The sequence below is a fragment of the Stegodyphus dumicola genome, chromosome X2 (genome assembly GCF_044657685.1).
Source record: "Stegodyphus dumicola isolate Sdum_Otavi_A_Nest chromosome X2, ASM4465768v1".
NCBI classification, from domain to species: Eukaryota; Metazoa; Arthropoda; class Arachnida; order Araneae; family Eresidae; genus Stegodyphus; species Stegodyphus dumicola.
Genome location: NC_140781.1, coordinates 29,677,357 through 29,701,492, shown reverse-complemented (window position 1 = coordinate 29,701,492; position 24,136 = coordinate 29,677,357). Strand labels below are relative to the sequence as shown.

General features: G+C 34.6%; 1 protein-coding gene across 1 annotated transcript in view; it reads right to left on the bottom strand.

Annotated features, from left to right (window-relative positions):
* LOC118201670 (actin-binding LIM protein 1-like) overlaps positions 1–20,597 on the bottom strand; it is a 142,421-nt gene extending 121,824 nt beyond the window's left edge. Inside the window, exon 1 of the mRNA XM_035373809.2 lies at positions 20,433–20,597. Within this exon, the coding sequence (XP_035229700.2) occupies positions 20,433–20,436 (4 nt within the window). The 5' untranslated portion in view covers positions 20,437–20,597. The remainder of the gene's footprint in view (positions 1–20,432) is intronic.
* Between the last annotated feature and the right edge of the window lie 3,539 nt (positions 20,598–24,136).

The window sequence follows — 24,136 nt, the reverse complement described above, 5'->3', positions numbered from 1 at the left end:
TTTAATCAGTATTTAAATTTACTTTTACATTAATTTTTTTTAAATATTCCGAAAAAAATTAAGTACTTTTCAAGCCATTATTTCTCTCATCTTATTTTCACGCGCACTCGCGCATACGCCATTCGGAAAGCATAAAAAAAATATCTTTCAAATTTAACCAATCTAGTAGCGATTAAGTTATTTACAAGCCATAAACGCATTTCTGAAAAATTTAATCTCTATTTTGCATTTTTAATAATGTATCAAATTGATATAAATTAAGAGAACTGCAAATATTCATAACAAAGTAATGTAATGGATCCAAATTATATTTTTAATGAACTTTTGCATCTCTTTTGCAGTTAATAAAAGATGTTTCTAATGCCAAATTGCTATGCTAAGTGTTTTCTTTGGGGGGGGAGACAGGATCCTTTATGATGATGATGATATTTTACACTTTTTAATGCTTTTAAAATTTTTAGAATTTTTTTACTAATATTCTTTGAGATGTCAGATCTCGAAGAAATCTGAAATTTTCAGAATGCAATTTTATTCATTATTATGTGCAAGAACTTCAGATCTTGGGCGTGGAGGTTATAGTGGGTAAAGTGGATTTATAATGCATAACAAATACAGGTTATGATGCACCAAAAAATAGTCAATGTTTTCCATATTGTGTAACTACGCAGTGCAGTTATACGAAAACTACTAAAATGATATTTTGATGACAATTTATACGTGTTGTGGTATATACAAAAGAATGGGGCACGGGAGTTGAAGTATAAAATCAAATAAAATGTCCACACATAAAATATATTAAAATAATCCATATAGTATATAATTAAATTAAAACCAATTCAGTTATAATAATAAAACTCTGTCTCTTAAATACTAAAATAGGTTCAAATTGATGCCTTTTCCAGTCAAATGATCAAGACTTAAATGGCAGTCATTAAAATGCTTCTGATGAAGCCTTTCGAATCTTGGAAACTCTATAAGAATACGTAAATGCGCACTTAAAATTTAAAAAAAAAAAAAAAAAAAAAAAGTGTTTAATGTTTTCTCTGTATTAGAGAGAAAAAAAAAGAAAAAAAAACCGAAGATAATTAAGCTTGCTTCGCTACATGGAATTACTGCTCTAGCATATGTCCTGTACTTCGAAGTGTTACTGTATATATCTTTTAGTTCAAATGAACTGATAGATGAGCCAAAGGCAACTAGTTGCAAAAACGTGCAATTAAAACTTCTTATTGCGACCACTTCCAAAAGCGATCAGTAGTACTGAGAACATAAACATCGGTAGTGAACATCCACAGCCATGTTCTCTAGGGAGATCAACTTCACGAAATGCCCTGTAGCCTGAGGGTCAACTTCCCCCCTCTCCACGACGCCGTCCTTCCGCTATTAATTCACGTTCTGTATCTTGACTGTATTTTACTGTATTTTGACTTAAATTAGTCGCCAACGAACTAGAAATAAAAGACAGACTGACTATTTTTAATACACATACGTGAAATTATTCCAAACATACTGAATTACTAAAAGAAGATTTTAAATACAGCATTTCAATCAATTTAATTATTAAAATTATCAGGATAACGAGTGAATAATTAACAACGGTGTATCTGAACAAAACCCAAGAATATTTTAAGCTCAGGTAAACCACCTTCCAATCACTCAGAGATACCAAAACAACCTTCAAAAGCATCATCAACATAAATCAATAACAGGTGTGGTCACATACTTTAGTAGAACTAGAAAACGATTCCGAAGCGTCAATAAATACAGCTCCGACTTCTGCGTGACGTAAGCACATGCGACGGTTAGGACGTTAAAGATGAACACGCCCCCCTATCACTTAGATTTGATTGCTAATATTTACGCAGAAATGTTATAAATAGCCCACTGCGTTAAAGATATTCAAATACAGTAATCTCATTTTCTTTAGAAAGTATGTGAATGTAAATAAAACATTTTACTGCTTCTTGAATAATTTTTCTCTAGGCACTAATCAGTACAAAAAATATTCGGAAAGAGCACTTAATAAGCTATTCCTTCTACAAAAAAAAGTTACGTTCCTAAAAGATTAGATTATTTTGATTACCGCAAAGTACCCCAGGGCCATCGGCCTAAGCACAGTGATGGCTTTGAGAAGGGCTTCCTAAGCGATAGGTTTATCTTCGGTAAATGATAAATTATTAAAATGACGACAAAGCATTCAAGGACTATCTTCCCAATGGGAAAGCTGCCTTCACTAAGGACTTTATGAGTGAAACTGGCTCGTATTCACGTTATACGCGACTCATTAAAGGAACTTGGTTTGCATTTATGTTAAATAGGGAAACCCAAGGTGGCCAACCTATTCGCCAGGATTCGAACTACTAACGTTGGACTTGTGAGGAGTTGGAAGACGGGCGGCAAGTAGAGCATACGACTGCGTATAATGATTAGTACATTTGTGAGGTTGCGTAATACTTACTGCATTATTGAACTCAAAACACATTTATTACAATTACGAGAAGCTCTTTACAAATATATATAATTCATGAATATAGAACAGTTATTGAAGTGAATTAGAGTCCTCGTGACGTAAGGAGCGTGCCAGCGAGGGTCTCTCTAGCCGAGAGTTCAAGAGCATTCTGGGTCTCTCTAGTCCAGGGTTTCTTAAACTGGGGGTCGCTGCAGCAGGAGGTCGCTAAAAATTTTAGCAGTTTGGATATTTCTTTAACTTATTATAATAATTTTGCAATTACCAAATACTTTTACACAATGTATCTGAAACTAGATAAAGATAAGACAATACAGACAAAGAAATAAACGAAAACGTTTCGACGCATTCTTTTAATATAAACGTTCATTTTCCTTCCTTTGCACGTGACGTTGTCATTTCGTCTATTACTTATTTAAAATTTTCACATTATGTCTTAAAATTAGAAATTAAAGTTAATGACCTAAAACTGCAATAGTATATTACAGTACAAGTGAAAAATTTGACGGTTTCACGCACGCGCGTTTCGAATTTGCGCAATGCTTATAGAGGTCCCACAAAATTTTAGTAAATATTATGGGATCCTGGGGGGGGGCGAGAAAAAATCTCGGTGATAAAAAGGGGTCGCGACTGAAAAAAGTTTAAGAAACCCTGCTCTTGTCGAAAGTTCAGAAGCATCCTGACGAGATGATCCGATAGAAAAAATCTTCAAACTGAATTAGCCACGTCTCCTTAATTTTTCAATAGTATTTTACATCCTCTGATTTGTTACATCTGTATCGATATCAGAGGAAACACAAGATTATTGGTTCGTCAGCCCTCCTGAAATCAAAAAGCTCTGACGACAGACACAGTGCAGAATGATAAAATCTTTTGACATTGGTCGTGAAGTTACGTCTCTTGTACTGTCAACTGGAACGAATTATTGCGTCTGAGATGTCAGAGCTCTTTCGTGTGATACAACGTAAAAGCTTGGAAAGCGTGACTTGCGGGGACAGCACACACGATTTTCTCATCTCTGTGTGGCCCCCAACTAATTACTGAAGACTAATTACTGAACTACTAATGTTCAGTAATCTCAACAATTCGACCACAGATAGGCCGCTTCCTAAAAAGATCTGAAACTGAAATATTGTGTAATCTTTCGGAGTAAAAAGGGCTAATAAAGTGTACTGATTTCTTATTTAACGTTGTTTACTAAACGACCATAAGAAAGAAGTTCTTTTAAAGGAAGAAAAAGCGTCCTTCGATTTTATCTAGCACAGGCGTGGTTAAAGTGATGCTCTTTAAATTTAAAATGCTAAATGACTGTCGTATTGTTAAATGAGTGCGGTATTCTAACAAGTGGTTAATTACAACTTGCAGTATATATGTCGATCTATCATAATCTTTTTTAACTATAACAGTAATTACCTTTTTTTTTTAATTGCATTAGGTATGTAATAGCTTTAAAACAATTTTTCAGTGTGCGACGCGCACTAATCATCAAAGTAAATCAGAATTAAATAATTCCATATATGTAATTTGATAACGAATTATATACTACTTTCAGAAAAGGGAGAGGACACCAGGGGAAGAATACATCGGCAATACTCAATATTCATAATACACCTCAAAATCTTACCGAATGATATTAAAACAAAGGTTAAGTCAGCCCTTGAACTCTAGTTTACCTGAATACGCTATGGGAAGGGTTAGGTTATTTGAATACGACAAAATCTTTATGCAGAACATTTTAAGGGCAGCTGGATCATCTTTATGTTCACACAAGTGAAAAAAACCACAAAAACACCCATGTAGTCAGCCAGTCTACTGAGATTCGAACAACCGCTATTCAGCAATTTTAATGGCTTGTCCTTCTAAAAATATTAACTCATTTGAAAAAAATTAAAATACAGCTCGTTTTATGCATTCATAATGAACAATAGTAGTTCACATTAGCTATTAAATCTCTCAGAGAAGTCGCTAAATTTAAATTCTTGATTACTAAATGCAAATTTTCTGACAAAATTTGGCAGTAGTTTGGAATTCTGGAAAGTAGCAAACAGCGCTACGTAGCCATATCAAGTGACATTTATAATATTTGCAACCGTGTGCAGCCCAGATGGTATAGTGGTTAGGATGGCCGATTGCGATAAGGAGGGCCCGGGCTCGAATCCCGTAGAATGCATGACTGTAACTGTCCGTCTCTTCATAGGAGGTAACAATGACAATTAAATGGCCACCACTTCCGGCTTTAGGAGTCACCAAAAAAGACAGGAGATCGCCGTTCGAGAAGAAAGAAATATATTTGTAATAAAGTTTATGTAACGAGCTACTTTTCTTTTAACTTCTAAATAAGTGAAGTTATTTACACGTAGATGCAATCTATTTGGGTTGGCAAGAAAGTAATTTCGGTTTGCATAAATAGATAGCATTATGTTCCTTTCGTTATTCTTCTGTCACTATTATATTATATACATATTTCATTTTGAGATTTGGCAGCTGACATTTTGAAGTTGCTATGGAAACAAATTCCGCGTATTTTTGTTTACAATTGTCAGTTTACGGTCATTTTTAACACGGGGTGCAAAAATAAATATTCTCGACACATTGCACTTTTTTTATTTTCATAAAGGCTACGACTAAGGCTCATATAGAGATACGTAAAGTTTATGGTGTTGACTACTTAAGAGAACGCATGTGTCAGAATTGGTTTTAAAATGTTTGTTTTGGAGATTCTTCACTTAAAGAATACCGACGTTCTGGCCGACCTTCTGAAGTTGATGATACCGACTGCTAAGCTGTAATTGAATTGAATCGAATCGTCATATGACTATGAGAGAAATTGCAATAAGTTTAAATGCATCACACACAACAACTAAAAATCCGATAAGATGTCTTGGTCTCGTTAAGAAGCCCGAAATTTGGGTTCCGTATGAAATTCACTTAACACAACGAATCAATATTTGCGATACGCATTTCAAACGTAATGCAATCCGACCCTTTTTTGAAACGAATTATCACTGCTGATGAAAAATGGATAGTCTAAAATCACATTAATCAAAAAAGAACATCGTCTGAGCATGATAAATCAGCAAAAATTATACTGAAAGATAAATTGCATCATAAAAAGATTATACTGACAATCTGGTGGGATTACAAAGGTGTTGCGTATTTTGAGTTGCTTCCAAACAACTCAACGCCAACAACGTATAAAACTGGAGGAAGCAAAAAGAGAAAAGGTCCGAACTGGCAAATCGAAAGGCAAATTAACAAAACTTGGTTGGGAAGTGACACCGCATCCCCCATTATCGTTTATTTCGAAGTTTACAAAACTTCGTAAATGGTGAAAGTTTCAACAATAACGATGACTCAAACCGCACTCGGTTGACTTTTTTGCTGATAAAGACCAGAAGTTCTATCAGTGTGAAATCGTGAAAGTACCAGAAAGATGGCAAAAGGTCATCGAACAGAATGGAAGATACTTGATTGATCAAAGCTTATTTTTCGTGCCAAAAAAATAAATAAATAAACGAGTTTTATTTCACACTGAAAACCGAAATTAACTTTCTTGCCAACCTGATATGACATTTTCTAATTGATGCATATTATTTTAATTTTTTATCGAAACCGCTTCCTCAAAGTTTTATTAAATTTACATTGTATACGGTGAAGCAATTTACTTGCGGTTAGCTAGGTTAGAGACTGTTTATCTACTCGTATATGAATATATAAAAGTAAACTATTGTTCCAGTAGATTTGCGTTTAGTATACAAGCTGCAAGCACTTACAATTCTCATATTGCTTTACTCAAGCAGGTACGTTTTATTCGAGCCGGTAAATGTAGCTATTGCAATTAGCATTCCATTATTTCTTCACTGCACCTCATCTGTACCACACATTCAAACCATAATCAGCATATTGATTATCACAAGAAACATTTTGTCGTTTACATTACGTATACCTGTAGGATGAAGCAGCTTCCTACAGTACGGTTTGGTTTAGTTTATTTGATTACGGCACTCGAAAAATGTCTGCCTAAGAGAAGGGATACCTTCGTAGAAGACTTTCTAAGAGAAACTGACTCGCATACACGTTACACTTGCAGAAAACCATGAAAACGCCCATACAGCCAGCCATTTCACCGAGATCTGGATCTCGAACCGAACTACCAGTGTTCAGTGACTTTACTGCTCAGCCGCTGGTGGACCCCTTGCTAAGAAGTTTACTGAATTCTGATCACATTTTTTTTTCATTTAAATTCTTTTCCTTGCTTTTTATACACATGCATGGAAATTACATATTTTATATCAGCTATTATCAAATACTTCCATGCATTACTAAGGCAATTCGTATCGATTAAAAAAAAATGTAAATCCTTTTGCATGAAAGATTGTAAAAGAAAATTTATGAAAAATATTTTTTTTACTAACAAAAAGATAAAATCTAAAAGAAAAACTCATTCATGAATAAAAAGATTAAATTTCTTGCATGTATACATTCGTTTATTACTTGATATTTTTATTCCGAGCATCCATCATCTACGGAATCGGTGTATTTGGTGTATTTAATTATGGCAAAGCACACTAGGGCTATCTGCCTGAGAGGAGGGATGCCTTTCGTGGAGGACTTTCTAAGGGAAACTGGCTCGTATACACGTTACACATGGGGAAAACCACGAAAACACCCATGCAGCCAGCCCGTTCGCGGGATTCGAACCTCGGACCGAACTACCAGTGTTCAGCGACTTTACCGCTCGGCCGCTGGTGGGCTCTACGGAATCGGAAAATAGCATTCAGAAATTAATCTAATAATAATTAATCTAATTTACATATTTTTTATTTGCTGATCTACAGCATTTTGGAAGCTAATAATTTTACCATTAGCATTTTCATATATATATATATATATATAAACTTGGTTTAAGGCTTCAAAACACTTTTCCTTTGACAAGTTCTGTTTGAAGCGTTAAGCAAAGATTAATACTAGTAAATAGTTATTTTGTTTCCTTTTATATAATGAAGAGATGTTTAAAATTTCACATAAAAGAAACACAATTTTCAATTTAGTTCCGACAATGCCTTTTTGATATATATATATATAATTCGAAAACCCTGGAAATTCAATACATTTTAATTAAGTTGCAAATATGGTGTTTACAATTTTAGAAACAAAGATATAGGCTGAGCTTATGTGCGTGATTGCTACTGAAGGTAAAAAATTTAGAATGAATATGTTGTGGCTTTGTCAGTGTATGCTTGTACGTCAAGCCACGTGACTAAGGTAATGTTGGACAATTTACCCACGTTGGTGCAATCAGTAAATTTAGTTTTCCAGCTGGTGGTGCTTCAGTATTCAGAAATTTTTGGTTAAGATTAAGTTCTTTAGTAGTTAATTCAACACATTGGAATTACCTGAAACAAATGTCAGTCTTAAATTTAATATTTAGCTGCCAATGAGTTTGAATTAGAAATTATAACCCACAGAAATTTCTTGCAGGTACCAATCTTTAGATTTCAGATGGAAAATAAATATAAATTTGAATTTTTTCCTTTGTACCCAGCAATGGCCAAGTAGTTAAGACCGCTGAATACTTGGTAGTCCGATTTCATGCGAACCGGATAACTGCATGGTTGGTTTTCCCCATGTGTAAATACACTCAAAAAGTTCTCCACGAAAGCATTCCTCCTCTTAGGCATATAATACTCGTGGCTTTCCCATATTCAAATAACCTAATCTAACCTTTATGTTGTTATCATTATCATTAATGTACGTTTTGATAAATATTCAAGAAGTAAAATTTTAAATTGATTTTATTTATTTATTTTTGTTGTGGTTCGTTTTGTTCCTTAAAAATGCTTTCAGACTTTGTTAAAGAGAAGTATTCTGGCCCATCAGCTGCTTTTACAGTCGTGTGCAAAAGTTTAAGACCACTCATGGAAAAATCAAATTTATTGGAATTCCGCAAGAAAAACATGTGTTATAAAAGAAAAAATAGACTTACAACGTTATTGAAGTATAGTCAGTATTTGATGGGCCTCCTTTATATTTTATCAAGGCTGCAATCCTTTTAGGCATGCTGTGAACAAGAGACTGGCAGTAAGCATGAGAAATCTCTGTACACCACACATACACTGGATGGTAGCTTCTCCGCGACTTTATTTTTCACAATACACCACAGATTCTCTATGAGATTTAAATCTGGGCTGTTACCTGGCCAATCAAGCACTTGAGTAGCCCTCAGATAGTCCTTAACATTCCTTGCCCTGTGACACGGAGCCTCATCATGCATGAAATTTGAATATCTGTGAACATTTAAGTGAAGCTTCAACTTGTCAGTAACAAATTAAGGTACCGACTGCCGTTTATCATGGTTTTAGGTGGCAGAAAATATACAGCAGCAGTACCAGACGCAGACATTGTACCCCATATCATCTAGCATGGAGGGTGTTTTACTGTAGGAATCGCATATCTGTCATCATATCTTTTTCCAAATGTGTGGCGAATACATTTAGCACGTGCAGAAAATTGCTGCACACTTGACTCATCAAAAAATAATACTGTACTCTACTGTTGCTCGGTCCACTTCTGATATTGTATCGCGAAAGTTAGTCGTTCCTTTTTCATACTTTGAGTAAATCGAGGTTTCTTTGCAGGTTTATAGGAAAATAAACCATAATCTTTGTCAAACGTCTTGAAATAGTACTCGAACTGACGATGGTACACGTCGTATATCGTATATCTCCGTCGTATATCACGTCGTATGTACACATCGTATATATCTTAATCGTGTGTCTGTCATCATATATTTTTCCAAATGTGTGGCGAATACATTTAGCACGTGTAGAAAATTGCTGCACTCTTGACTCATCAGAAAATAACACTGTACTCCACTGTTGTTCGGTCCAATTCTGATATTGTCTCACGAAAGTCAGTCGTTCCTTTTTCATACTTTGTGTAAGTCGAGGTTTCCTTGTAGGTTTATAGGAAAATAAACCATAATCTTTAGTCAAACGTCTTGAAATAGTACTCGAACTGACGATGGTACACTTTGCAGCCAGAGCAGCTCTGATTGTATCGCAGGAGGTTGTTGGACATCGAGTGGACTTATCACACGTTCATCACGTGCACAAGTTTTCTTCGGCAGCCGCTTCTCTTAAGATCCATATAATTTCCCGAAATTTTGAATTTACCGATAGATTGATGCACACCTGTCTTGCTGACATTTATCTTCAAATTTATTTCACGTTCAGAAAATCCAATGTCATGCAGGGCCACTATTTTTGCCCATTTTTCAACAGCAAGTGAATGTTTTTTACCCATTACAAGAATAATACCAAAGCACTGTGTACACAAAATCCAATAACGAACTACTTATAAACAAGACCACGCTATATTTATAACAGTAGAGAAAGCGTTTTATGCAATCAACCCATGAAATAACGCAATCAGGAGCGAAAATGGTGCAATCTGTTAAAATACAGGAAAACGGTTACTGGTCTTAAAATTTTGCACGTGAGTGGAAATCCAGCATTCGGCCCGCATACAATTTTAGTTTGACAGCACTGCCCTATGACATATGTTCAAAAACATGCCATACATCACTTCATAATGATACTATTAATATCTTCTTAAAAATCCCAGGTCCTTTGAACTTTACATTCCTCGCCACGCCTAAGCTGGCTGCCGATTATATTAGCTCCTTAAAACCCAAAAGAGCTCCAGGTATACCTACCAAAGCGCTGAAACACCTTCCTATGAATGCTATCACATGTCTTACGAAGATAATCAACTTTATCATCAAGTTCTCTTTCTTTCCTAATATATGGAAACATGCCATGATCGTCGTCTTCCCAAAACCGCATCAAGATTCCACGTTTCCACAGAACTACAGCCCAAATAGCCTTCTCAGTCAACTTTCTAAAACAGCTGAAATAATTATTCTATATCATCTTAATCAAATTATTTCACAGAGCTCATACATTCCAGAAGAACAGTTTGGCTTTCGGCATTTTCATAGTACTAATCACCAGCTGCTTCGTGTCATCAATTATATTAGAAAAAGTTTCAATTGTAAATTCCCTACCGGAGCCATATTCCTTGGCATTGAGAAAGCTTTTGATAGGGTATGGCACCGAGGACTTATCTACAAACTTATCAAGTTGAACTTCCCAGATCATTGTATTAGACTTTTTGCTTCTTATTTACAAGACAGACTCTTTTCAGTGAAAATTGGCAATAATGTTTCTAATATGAGAAACATTTTCGCTGGAGTGCCCCAGGAATCAGTACTTTCGGCCATATTTATATAACATTTACACTTACGTTATTCCTAAAGACCCACAAATTACCATACCTATTTTCGCAGATGATACAGCAATTATGATCCAAGCTTCAACAGTTAGTTAGTTATCCGGCTCCTTCTTCAACATTACCTCAACCTTCTAAAAAACTGGCTCACTCTTTAGAGAATGGCTGTTAATAATGAAGAATCAAACAATAATTTTTCGTAAAGGACACACAAATTTCACACCACTAAGACCTCTATGTTTGATGAAGAAATTGACTGGGTTGACGAAGTTATGTATCTAGGAGTCATTCCTGATAAACAATTGACTTTTCAGATACATCTCAGGGAAACTGAAAAAAAATAATAATAATATCACGCTTGCAACATGCGCTCACTTCTTGGCAGAAATCATATGGCCATTTTAAATAAACTCCTCTTATTAAATATCTATAAAGCCCGGTGGCGCAGTGGCTAGAGCATCGCGCAACAGCACCACAGGTCCGGGGTTCGATCCCCGGGCTGGGCAACGTCGACTCAGCCTTTCATTCCTTGATTTCCATCACTTGGGTCGATAAAATGAGTACCAAGTTCGCTTGGCGACTAAACACTGGGTGGTCCTGCGACAAGCTGACCACTTGTTCAGGGCATATGCTCACGCAGCCCGGGCCCATGGTCAATAAAGCAGATTTCGGGCACTGCAGCCCTTGGCCCACTAGGGCTATTACGCCACTGAGTTTAGCTTAGTTTTAGTTTTTATTATAAATCTATACTACGACCAGCATTACTCTATGCTAATCCTGTCCGAGGCCACGCTGCCAAAACTCACCTTCAACATATCAAAGTTCTTCAAAACAAAGCAGTTAAAGAGATTATCAATGCGCCATGGTTCATTCCAAGTTTGTATATCCACCGCGATCTCAAAGTAGACATAATTCAAAATTATATTTAAAATCTTGCCAGAAATTTCTTCTGTTTTCTTCTCACTCATCCTAGCAACTGCATCAACTCTCTTAGATATTCTCATTTCCCAGAGGGGGCCCACCAGCGGCCGAGCGGTAAAGACTCTGAACACTGGTAGTTCGGTCCGAGGTTCGAATCCCGCGAACGGACCGGCTGCATGGGCGTTTTCGTGGTTTTCCCCATGTGTAACGTGTATACGAGCCAGTTTCCCTTAGAAAGTCCTCCACGAAGTCATCCCTCCCTTTCGGCAGATAGCCCTCATGTGCTTTGCCATAAAATGAATAATCCAATCCATTTCCCAGAGAAAAACACAAATATTCATCTGACAATCTCCATCCTCAACATTTTTAATCATTCTGATTCTTTGATTTCATTAGCATTCATTGATTTGGATCCTCCACCAGAAACTCACCTTTTTCGTGGACTGATGGCGCCCACTTGACTTAATACTTTCCTCTTATTTTGTCCACACTACTCATTTTACTTTACTGATGGTCTTTACCGGACACAAAGAAAAAAGAAGCACTGCTGTCTGGAACTCTAATTCACTATATGTTCTTAGTAGGAGTAGGAAAAGAGAAAAATTTACGAGGTAGAACATTCTACGTATGGCCCTTCTATAAGTTAATACACAAAGTATTAAGTACATCGTCCCCATGACAAAAAGATGCTACAAACTGAAATATTCATGCATCATTAGAATTTGAGCTAGGTATTGTTTGAGCCCAAGCCCATCGGCATGCAGTTTACTTCCACTAATCACTACACTGACTAAAATAGCCAGACAATACTATAAATACATTTCGCCCTTCAAGAGGACCGTAAAATTCTACGTTCAATTCATCAATTTTCATGCGCTTCTTTCTCAGGAACTACACAGATTAGGAATGTTAACTTATGTTACTAACAGTGATGCAATTTATGTATATTATAGACTTAACTTGCAAAGTAAAAAATTATTTCAATGAATTTCAGTTCATTCAATATTATATATATAAATATATCTCCCAAAGTTGCGCCAATCCTTCCTACGGAATTCTAGAGTAACTGACGCCTGTATTTAATAAGCAATCAGTATTTTATCTGCTTCGTTTCTGCGCTTCATAAAAAGTCTCCTGTTGATTTCTATTATTTTGTTATACCTAACATCTTATCAGAAACTTTGTTTAGAACGCTATGAGTGCAGACTTCTCGCAGGTAATTAATTGTTCCGCTCTATTACTGTTTTCTCGGCCGTATGCCGATGACAATATCGTGTCCATTAATATACACTTTTTCTATGTTAGGATCACATAACTTTGAAAATAATCCGCTGCTTGCTGTTCGGTAGAAGGCAGATCCCAAATTTAAATAATTTATTTTAAAATGCGAGAAAAATACATAGCAATAACACTTAATTTACATTCTGATCCATAAAAATAAAACACGACTTATCGAGAACCGATCGGGGTTATATCACAGAAAGTGCGTATGCTAGGAGTGTGTTTTTACTTTGCACTCATCCATAATTGAAGCTGAACCGCGCTGCTTAGAGACAGTTTCACAGTCGACGGGATAATACGTAAGTACCAAAATAATACCATATAACATCAAATGAATATGTGAATAATTGGGATCTACATTCATCTGCACTGCAAGGGTGAGTAAGAAATCACTTATTACTCATCAGAGGAGAAGGTTCTGAGAAGGCCTAGGTAGGATATTTTTGCCATAAATAAGCACGATGTTAGCAAATTTAACATTTTTATTTTCTTTGCTTTACGCTTGTTGAAAAAAAAAAAAAAAAAAAAAAAACTGTGCGGCAGGCGCGGATAATCGGGAGTCTACTGTACTGATAATTACGAAATAACCCATGTCAAATTCTGATTCATTTGAAAGTGATTATGTTATGAGAAGTGATAATGAAAGAGTATAGTAATGACCTTGAAAGTGATAGTGGAAGTGACATTATTATTCGTTCTAAGAGATTACGAGTTATTAGTGATAGCAGTGATGATGATGAAGTAACTGCAAGTAGCTCCGATGACGATATTATTGATGAGTTTTTACCCGTGGATACAATTTTTTCGAACGAATCGAATACTTTTTCTGAAGTACCTGGACCAAAGCATGCCCCTCCTCATGCGAAACCAATTGAATATTTCAATATTTTTTTTTAAATTTTTTTTATTTTATTTTATTTTATTTATTTATTTATTTTTATTTTATTTTATTTTATTTTATTTATTTTTTTTTTTTTTTTTTTTTTTTAATTTTATTTTATTTTTTTTTTTCAAGTATACTAACCAACAGCAGCGTCTTCGCATTCTCGATACAAAACAAGAGAAGCGCTATCACGCTGCGCCGTATTTTTGGCATACGGACAAGTGAAGTTCGCCGGACTCAAACGGTTAAGTTTTTTTCACTTTTTAAAAAGTTTATGTTCCTTTTTTATAATGTGTATTTAATATAATGACTTAAAAATTTCAGATTTTATTGGCTTTCAACAGAAATAAATTAAATACTTAACGTTTTAACACAGCGATTTAATAATTTAGTGAGAAGTGTTTATTTTAGAATATTAAATAGCATGAAAAACTGAAGCTGAAAATTTACTCAAAGTTTAACATTCTTTTTTAAATTCCTCATACAAGGAGGCCATAAAATACGTTTCCTCAGACACATCATTCTGCAGCTTAGTTGTATCAAAAACTTAAAATATGTAATGATCAAGGCAAGATTTATTTTTTAAAATATTCCAAGATTCACTGCAATGAAACATATGGTGATACGCAAAGAGAACCCAGAAAAATAAATAAGGATTGCCTTGAAGCTAAAGATAAAATTTACATGTTGCACAAACATATACAGGAGATGCATTTAGTTTCTTTCATAAGAACAATGTTTACAAACCATGAAAAAAACATAACTTAGAGTTAACTCTTCCATTGAAAAATGGAAACTACTTGATAAGTAACATTCTCTCATATGTAATGATCAAGGCAAGATTTATTTTTTTAAATATTCCAAGATTCACTGCAATGAAACATATGGTGATATGCAAAGAGAACCCAGAAAAATAAATAAGGATTGCCTTGAAGCTAAAGATAAAATTTACATGTTGCACAAACATATACAGGAGATGCATTTAGTTTCTTTCACAAGAACAATGTTTACAAACCATGAAAAAAACATAATTAACTCTTCCATTGAAAAATGGAAACTACTTGATGCAGCAGATCAAAAAGTGCCATTCTCTGCACCAAGTTCAATAACTGAATGTAACACGTCTTAAGGACATTACTAAAACATTGAGTTATGCTGCCAGATTAAAAACACTTCCATAATATAGAATAATTTTAAAGTATTCTTACAATTAATATCATATAGAGTAATGTGAGGACAGCCTAGATAGGCAAGCAAGTTGAAAATAATGAGTATCCTATCTTTCTCCAGTGAAATACTGTAATAACACCAATATATTGGGAAGAAATTGGAAAAGGTGATCCCCCTTGTATCTAATTTTTCTAATCTGAAAATCTTCATTCTGCTGACTTCACTTTATGCGATTTTGGGCTATGATAATATCTGAAAGCTATGTAGCTATGGTAGCAGTATTTCTAATCTTGTTTCTCATAGGATAACTTAAAATGTGATGAACATTCCTTAGTGCATGCTATATTTTGGTACAAAATATACCATGCACACATTTTGTCCATAAAAATAATCATAAAAAACCAAGAATTTTTTTTTTTTTTTTTTTTTTTTTTTTTTTTTTTTAAGATTAGTAAATATTTTTCTGATATTTAAAAAAAAATAATAATAACAGAATAATAACATCTTTCTGCTTAATGTGCTGGTGCAAATAAATAAAATTTACCTTTCCATCATTCTCCATTTTTCATTTTTTTTTTTTTTTTTTTTTTTTTTTTTTTTTTCAGGAAATGTAATGTCATTTCTTTTATACATAACACTACATATCTCCATATCAGTGACTTCTGGATTTTATGTATAATATTTGCCCCCTTTTTTTTCTCACTGTTATTTTTATGAGATATTCTTAGAAAGAAAAAATAATAGTTTAACATTTTTTACAAGGAAATAGATACATTAGCAGGAGGCAACTAAATGAAAGACAAGGTAGGCCAAAAAGGATGAAAAGATATAGCTGTGATTTTTAGAGGCTTAACTTAAATCTTGCAAAGACTTGATGGCTGAAATAAACTATACTTTGATGGGTCAAGCTTAACTATAACAGCCGAGTTTAAAAAAGAGACATGAACATATCAGAAATTACTTTCACTGAAAATACCTAAGACATATTTTAAAAACAAATCATACCTTCAACACCATGCATGGTTCTGATTCTGACTTAATCCAATAAAACAGTCAAAATGACAAATGTTTGTGGATCTCGTAGATCTCATGTGTCAAAGGTACACAAATAATGCATCAGACAGAAAAAATTAAGAATCAATTAATATTTTGATTTAATATAGCAATCAATCATTAATTCAAATGAGTCAATCATTAATTCAAATTTCAGCACTTGTTTGTTATTCTAGCAGATATGGATGTAGTAGTCAAAAGATACAGGTAAAAGAGGGCACAACACCAAATTTTCACCATTGGTTTTATATAGTCTGATCACACTAAGCAGCTCTGTTAAAATTTTGATAAACATTTTGAGGGGAGGGATATGGATCCGAGGGTCTCCCAACCCTCTTTCTCTAGCACCAAAACACTCAAGAAAACTTTTGACTTGCCAGTATTGTAAGTGAATCTTTAATGCAGACTTAGAAACATGCAAGCCTTTAGCACAACAATAACACAATCAGCATTACTGAATAGTACATTCATCAGAAAAGCTGCAATAGTCAACAATATAATTTTTTCAATGAGTAAGCATCATTTCTGTTCTTTAGAAGTAATAACAGCAATTAATTCAGAGATTAAAATGACAGTCTTTTGACCAACTGTACATACAACCACTTACCTGACAGTGGATATTACCTAGCTATAACTTACAATATACTTTCAAAGCAGTTCTTATGCTGCACTACTTGCCTTTGCAGTCATATTAATTCCATCATAGAAGATTGCAAATGTCACCTTGGATGGTATGGAGGTTAATGGAGGGTGAATCTGCATTTGTGGCTTATTTCACCCCATCGACAGTAACATCCGATGAGGCCTCTGATATCAGAGCAAGCCCACGAAATTCATCGCAACAAGGGATAAAGTTTGTGCCTGTTGTTGGCATGAAAGTTAAATACCATATAGGTGACAATACGTATTTGCTCAGTTCTGTTCCCAATTTTGTAGGAGAGCACCCAGGACACAGATCCAAGTCTCCACCCTTCTACCCCTACCACCAACCTCTGGAGAAGATTTTTGACTCACCGCATATTTAAAGTGCTCCCATGGCGCATAGACACTATTACATTTACAAACATCAATGCCTTCTTCTGGATTCGAACCCGGGCCCTTCAGTGTGACTCTCAGCATCACTAACCACTATCCCTTTTGGGCGACAGAGGATGAATCTACACAAAACCAATGATATATATTCATTTCACACATAATGTTTGGCTGTATGTGTGTGTCTTTTCCCTCTTCGCGTCATGAATGCAGTATCAGTCTAATCTTCTAATGCACTATGCATCTTCACAATCAGATAGTTAAGTGACAAATGGATCAGACCATTTCTGATTAAGGTTTTCCGACAAGTTTTTGACCATTAGGGGAAAAAATAGCAGATAGAGTATTACATATCTCAAATAATGCACTAACGATTGAAAACAAGGTTATAACAGGGAGATGGCTGTAACACAAATACATATGAACGCGTATACTAAGTAAAAATTGAGTATTTAATTGTTTTTAAAAGGAAACTTCAAACTGTTCAAAACACATATGTTAATTCCCTGAGTAGCAAGCTTTTAGATAGCATTTCTCAGCATTTTCTTCAAATACAGCATTTCTTAACTACACTTGTACAACTGATTTTATTCTTGGTTTTTACAACCTTTGGTTCATTAGAATGATATCCATCATTACTGATAAGGCAGCAAAAAAGTTATTTAAGATATTTTGCATTACCTGCAAGTATATAATACAGTTGATGTTCATTATAATGACTCCTCGCATTCCAGGTCATCATACATCATAACAAGCTGTAGCAAGTTGTGGATTTAATGTTGTGTTATTAACAAGTCTAGTTTAGTTTGTTACGACAAAGCACACTAGGGCTATCTGCCTAAGGGAAGGAATGCCTTTATAGAAGACTTTATAAGGGAGTTGGCTCGTATACACCTTACAGATGAGGAAAACCCATTAAAACACCCATTCAACCAGCCTGTTCGCCTGGATTCAAACCCAGGTTGGAACTACCAGTGCTCACTGATTTTACTGCTCTGCTACTGGTGTGCCTTCTTATTAACAGGAAATATTTTATTCCGATGGCTGTAATGGAATGGTCATCGAGCAGTCGTTCAAACCAACATCAACTATATCTAAAAATTAGCAGCAAATACCATGACCAAATAAAAGTAGTCAAGCTACCCACAAATTAAATTATAAACTATTAAGTTATCTCACAAAATCATGCTTTAAATAAATGCTAACCTTTGAAAAAAATTAGCTTATTTCTCACACCTTAATTACTTGTCAGTAAAAGATCATAACAAAGTACAGAAATATAGTACTGATAACGACGATAGTGCAATATGCAACAAGTTTGGTAAGAACAAAAAATTAAGGTAAATATTAATGTGAAAGCAATCAAAATATTTATAGATTACAATTTCGAGAGTTTCCTTAGGCGTTAAAAATATGAATATGTTTGAATATTAATATATTTGACTAACCCCTCAAAAACTCTACAGTGCTATAAGTCCTATTTTTAAATATTATTTTCTTCATTACTGATATTTCTTTAAAGCATTTAATTATTATAACTAGAAAGAAAAATCTCCTGTGGTTTTCTTTCTTTTTCTTAACACATTTGCAATGGTATATTGCAAAAGCACAGCACTTCAATGAACTATTTCAGTTCTTTCTGGTTTGATAGCACAGTAATAAGTTAATGAGCAGGCGATAATTCAACACACATATTTCAAACTAATAGGAAGGGTTTTAATTATTAGCAGTTTCTGTCACTTTTTTAATTTAAAAAAAGTAAATTTTATGCTACAGTCTATTTGAATGAAACCAGTTATATTTTTTATTTTCTTTTTCCAGTTATAATTTTCTTTGAATACTGGCATCAGCACATATAAATTTATTTGAAATTTCAAAAAGAAAACAGAGCAATAAAAATGTATCATAATAATTACATTTCACAGTAAAATAGAAAAGGCTACAGAAATGATTTAGTGCTTTTGATCACTGATAATGTTTAAACTTGCACTTTTTCCTCCCAATTTCCACTGTATGATGCAAATTAATTAATTTCTGCATTTGAACAATTCATTTAAATTGTCTTAACTTTTACCTACTACTAGCAAAATTCTACAGAAATACCTAACTAGAAACTAGGCAAATTTTATTATTGTGCTTCTTTTTAAACCTTTTATTTTGATTTGGGAGTATTTTACTCACCTTTATTAATCAGCCGAGTAACATGCATCTCTGAATTACTATACTATGTCCCATAAGGTGTTTTACACACTGGAGTTATTTAACAATATTTCATCTGCACAGGAAATTGATACTTTTGCAAAGTTTCATTTTTTTAAATGTCTTATTTGCAGCTTCTGGTTAACTGATGTCTTGTACACTAAATTAAGAACCACACAAACAAACAAACATATTAAAGAGATACGTGGAAAATTTTTAAGCTCAAATTTAATAGGTTTTTTTTTTTATTCTAACATTTTTTTTTTTTTTTCTTCCCAAGCATAACTACACCTATTTTAAAAGGCTTTATGAGAAATCGGTAGAATAATGTCTATTTTTGTCTTTTGGCTAAAAGACTTTTTGTGTTAAAATTCTTTTGTTAGTCAATTAGGGCAAAACACAGAGAGGTTTTTCAAGGCTTCTTTGAATTCAAATTTCAGGTATATAAGTACCCATACAGCAGTCCACTGAATAATATCGTTGCTTTTTAACTACAGAATGCATAAAACTGGTTTCAAAGTTTACTATTAAATACATATGTATGTAATTCTTCTTTACATAACAAATATTTTTTTCATTGTGGAACCCTTTACTCTTAATATTGTGGCCCTCTCTTCCTGGCCTCATAATGCAAATTGAATTCCAGAAAAATACCTGTTTAAATTTACATAAAAGAATAAATATCAAATAATTAATTATAAAAAATTAATTCACACAGACATTTAAAATCTTTTAAACCATAAATGCAAAATCAGATAATTACAAAAGATCTCAATTCCCCACCCCTCTTAAAATGCATTATTTTATGTAGTTTCTAATGCTTAGTATGTCGACTCCATATATTGATATTTGCGTCTAAAAATATCTACACAAAGAATATGTAAAATTTGATAAATAACATCTAACAATATAATAAATTAAAAATTCATCGAAATATAATTTAAACGTATAAAATCTTCAACAGCATTCACACAGCTGCAGAAAGCAATTTATGTTTCTGGTACCTGTGAAAAAGGTGTGATCGCTTGGCTAAAAAATGTAATACAATATATATACATAACATGTATCATACAGTAAACTAATCTCAGAAATTTGAAATTTTACAGTGAAAAATAATTTTTAATAGAAACTTACCCATTTCAAGTTATTAGTCCACTTTCAGTAATGATTCTACGCCGATTAAAAAAAGAAAACAACTGCCTGGAAACTTACTAACAACTTGCTGAGATACAACACTCAATTTAAATCACCCTACGCGCGTAAATTAAATACGAATGTCTCTTTCCTCATGCACTCAAGTTAGTCACTACTTCTTCCGACAGAATCACGAAGAGCGCTAGAACGTGTTTCAGCCAGCTAGCTTACATTTTGGTTGGTCCATAATATGCAAGTCGCTGAAAAATTAAGTAACATCCTAACTTTAAGCTTAATTACTTTTTTATATTTAGTACAACAAGCACATATTTTTTAACGTTAAGTGAGAATCTTCTAAGATTCCTAAAGTATAAAAACAGGCTCATTATTTAGTCATAATGCATTTTTTTATAATTTTTTTTTGATGGATTAAATCTAAAAGAGATAACATATTTCAGCATTCTATGCATTTTTTACAGGGGAAATTTTTAATGGAAGTTGCATCAGTGCTAGTTAACAGCACTAATATTGCTGCTATAAACATTGTTGTTTAAGCGCATGACACTGACATTCTTGGGAATAAAAGCAAGCTGATCAACATAACATATTCTTTCAACGAGTGTTATACTTCCTGGATTTCTAGAAGGAATTAACCCTATAATATTTCCAAAAACGTGAAATTCACTACTTTCTCTAATATCAGAAAAATGTTGTACCTATCTGTCAGGGACAAAAATGCTTTCTTTATTCCGGAGATAAGTAACTGCCTCACAAAGAGCCTATAGAGCATTCAAAGAGTTTTTAAAATTCTTTGAATACTCCAAATATCAAAACTGATTGAACAATCCACTTCCATACTGGTCTCGGCGTTTGGTTGGTTGGTTGGTTGGTGTGCTGTCCTTTGAGAAGTCAAATGGATCCCTACGTGGAAATCACTGCTTTTGCTATGTCCACTATTTTTTTACTATACACTTCTCCCTGGAAACGAAATTTCCCCAAGGATTGCAGAGCTGCAAGTACTGCCGGACATATGAAGATGTGCTTCGAAGACAGCTTCTTCGTTTCGGGGCAGTTTCTTCAAGTTCTATATGATCTGATACCATCTTGATTAATTTTCATTCCTCTAAAGTGACGGATTCTCAGTCTAGTAACGGTCTTTCTGATTTTTCTGTTTGAATCAATTTCACATATCTGATGGTCTTTCTTAATAGATTTCTCTTTGAGTCTATATCTGGCAATGGGATTAGCATCTTCAAGAGTAACGGGGATTGAGCTGTTGAGATTTCTTGCCAGTTCATCGGCTGCCTTGTTTCAATCGATTCCAACATGTGCAGAGCAGAGCCTGGAGCCATGTTCGCTCACGCTCAAGAGGAAGCAAGCTTGATCCTAAAGCTACAGAATGTGTTTTTGTGGCATATCCCAAAGAAGTTGAGGGCTACAAATTGTATGATCTGAAGGAGAAACATTTTTTTGTCAGCAGAGATGTCATTTTTGAAGAAAATGTTTTCCCCTTAAAACTAAGCAAGTGTGACAATCCTGCACAAGAAGCTATTCTTAAAATTGAAGACTTTGAATCAGAATATCCCTTGGACCTACCTGAAACAGAAGCTCGTGACTCATCTCTAGATCACATAACTCCTGATGTAAATGACTCAGAGGAAACCCAACATCTAAATACAGATCCGATTGACCAAAATTCTGAAAGATGTCCAGACCTACACCTTGAAAATACTCCAGATTACGAAGACGAAGGCCAATCAGTTACACAGATACAAGACGTTGCTAACAACCTAGACCCTGAAGTCGAAGCAGCAGCCTAAAGTCCTACCATGGGAGTGAGAGAGGTGAAAAAAGAAAGCACCAGATTTCCTAAACATTTCGAAGATTTTTATCTGTACGATGCTTAAGAGATACAACAATCTGAAGAAAAGCACCCAGCAACTCTAAAATATGTCCTGAAATCACCCGAAGCTGGCATGTGGTTAAAAGCCATGGAGGAAGAAATTCAGAACCTCACTCAAGCTCAAACCTCGGAACTAACTACGGAACCACCAGAAGCTAAGCTAATATCATCCAGACGGTTGTTTCGTAAGAAAAAAAGACGAGATTGGGAGCCGAGCAAAACTCAAAGCCAGATTGGTGGCAAAAGACTATCTGCAAATACCCGGAGGGGACTTTTCACCAGTCATCAAACTTAACTCTATAAGGTTACTGCTTGCTGTAGCAGAGAAAAACCTAGAGGTTCACCATCAAATGGATGTGACAGCTGCATACCTTAATGGAATTCTAAAAGAGGAGATATATATGGCACAGCCAGAAGTGTGCATTGAGAAAGGGAAAGAACACATTGTCTGCCACCTGAAGAAAAGCATTTGTGGTCTCCGACAATCAGGACGTGCATGGAATACCTGCTTGAACGACTTCCTGATCCAGTATGGATTGAAAAGATCAAGTGCATACCTTTGTATTTACTTTTGTCAGGAGAAGAACATCATAATTAGAGTTTATGTTGATAACCTCCTGATAGCTGGAAACATGCCGGAGATAAATTAATTCAAGGAAAACATCAAGAAAAGGTTCAATGTCAAAGACCTAGGTCCTGCAATTTGATCAAGGAAATATGTAGTGAATTAGCTGCTTCACCTCAAAAAGTGCTAGTCGACACCCAAGGAGCAATCTTCTTAGCCAATAACCATGCTACTTCTGAAAGAAGTAAGCACATCGATTTAAATTTCATTTTCTGAGAGTATAGTGAAAGAAAATGTGATTGTATTTGATCATGTGCCATCCAGCGACAATCCCGCTGATCTCCTAACTAAGCAGACCTCGAAAAAACTTTTATGTGACATGAACTATGCCAGGACTTGCATGTAAAAATAATCTCCTTTGAAATTTATGACTGAACATAAACCATTATGGTTGTAACTGTGTAGATCCAGAAAGAAGCTTAGATACAAATTTTTCTTAATTATTTCTATATAAACATTGTGTTTCCTAGTATAACTTAATATGTGTTCATTTAATGATAGAATTCATAAGTAGAGGTCAATAGTGTTTATGCATGTAATAGCAGCTACATTGATCTTTTGTAATGTGTACAACCACAGCGTGATTAATTTTTTATGGAAGTATGTAAATATCTTGCACATAGTGTGACTGGCAAAGGGGCGTGTTAAAAAAATAATATATATGTGCCAATTGCAATATTTACATTATGTTAGTTTGGCAAGAGTGGTGTTGTTGTCGTTTCGTCCCTATCTGGTGTGCATTGCTCTGGTTGCTTGCTTTCATGTAACCTAAATACAGGGGTTGGACAAAAATATAGAAACACCTTTAAAAAAACATATTTCTTTGCTTAATATGGTGTAGGAAACCCGTTGGCAAACAAAACAGCTTGCAGTCTTCTCGGAATGGATAAATACAGTTCCTGTATGTTTGCCAAGGGAATATTATACCATTCTTCCTGCAAAACGGTGGCAAGTTCAGATAACGATGTTGGCGGTGGATAACGAGAACGCACTTTCCGTTCCAACGTAGACCACAAAGGTTCGATAATATTCAGGTCTGGTGACTGTGGTGGCTAGGGGAGATGGGACAACTCATCCTCGTGCTCAGAAAACCAGTCCTGGACAATGTGAGCTGTGTGAACAGGGGCTTTGTCGTCTTGGAAGACACCATCACCATCGGGGAACAAAGTTTGTACC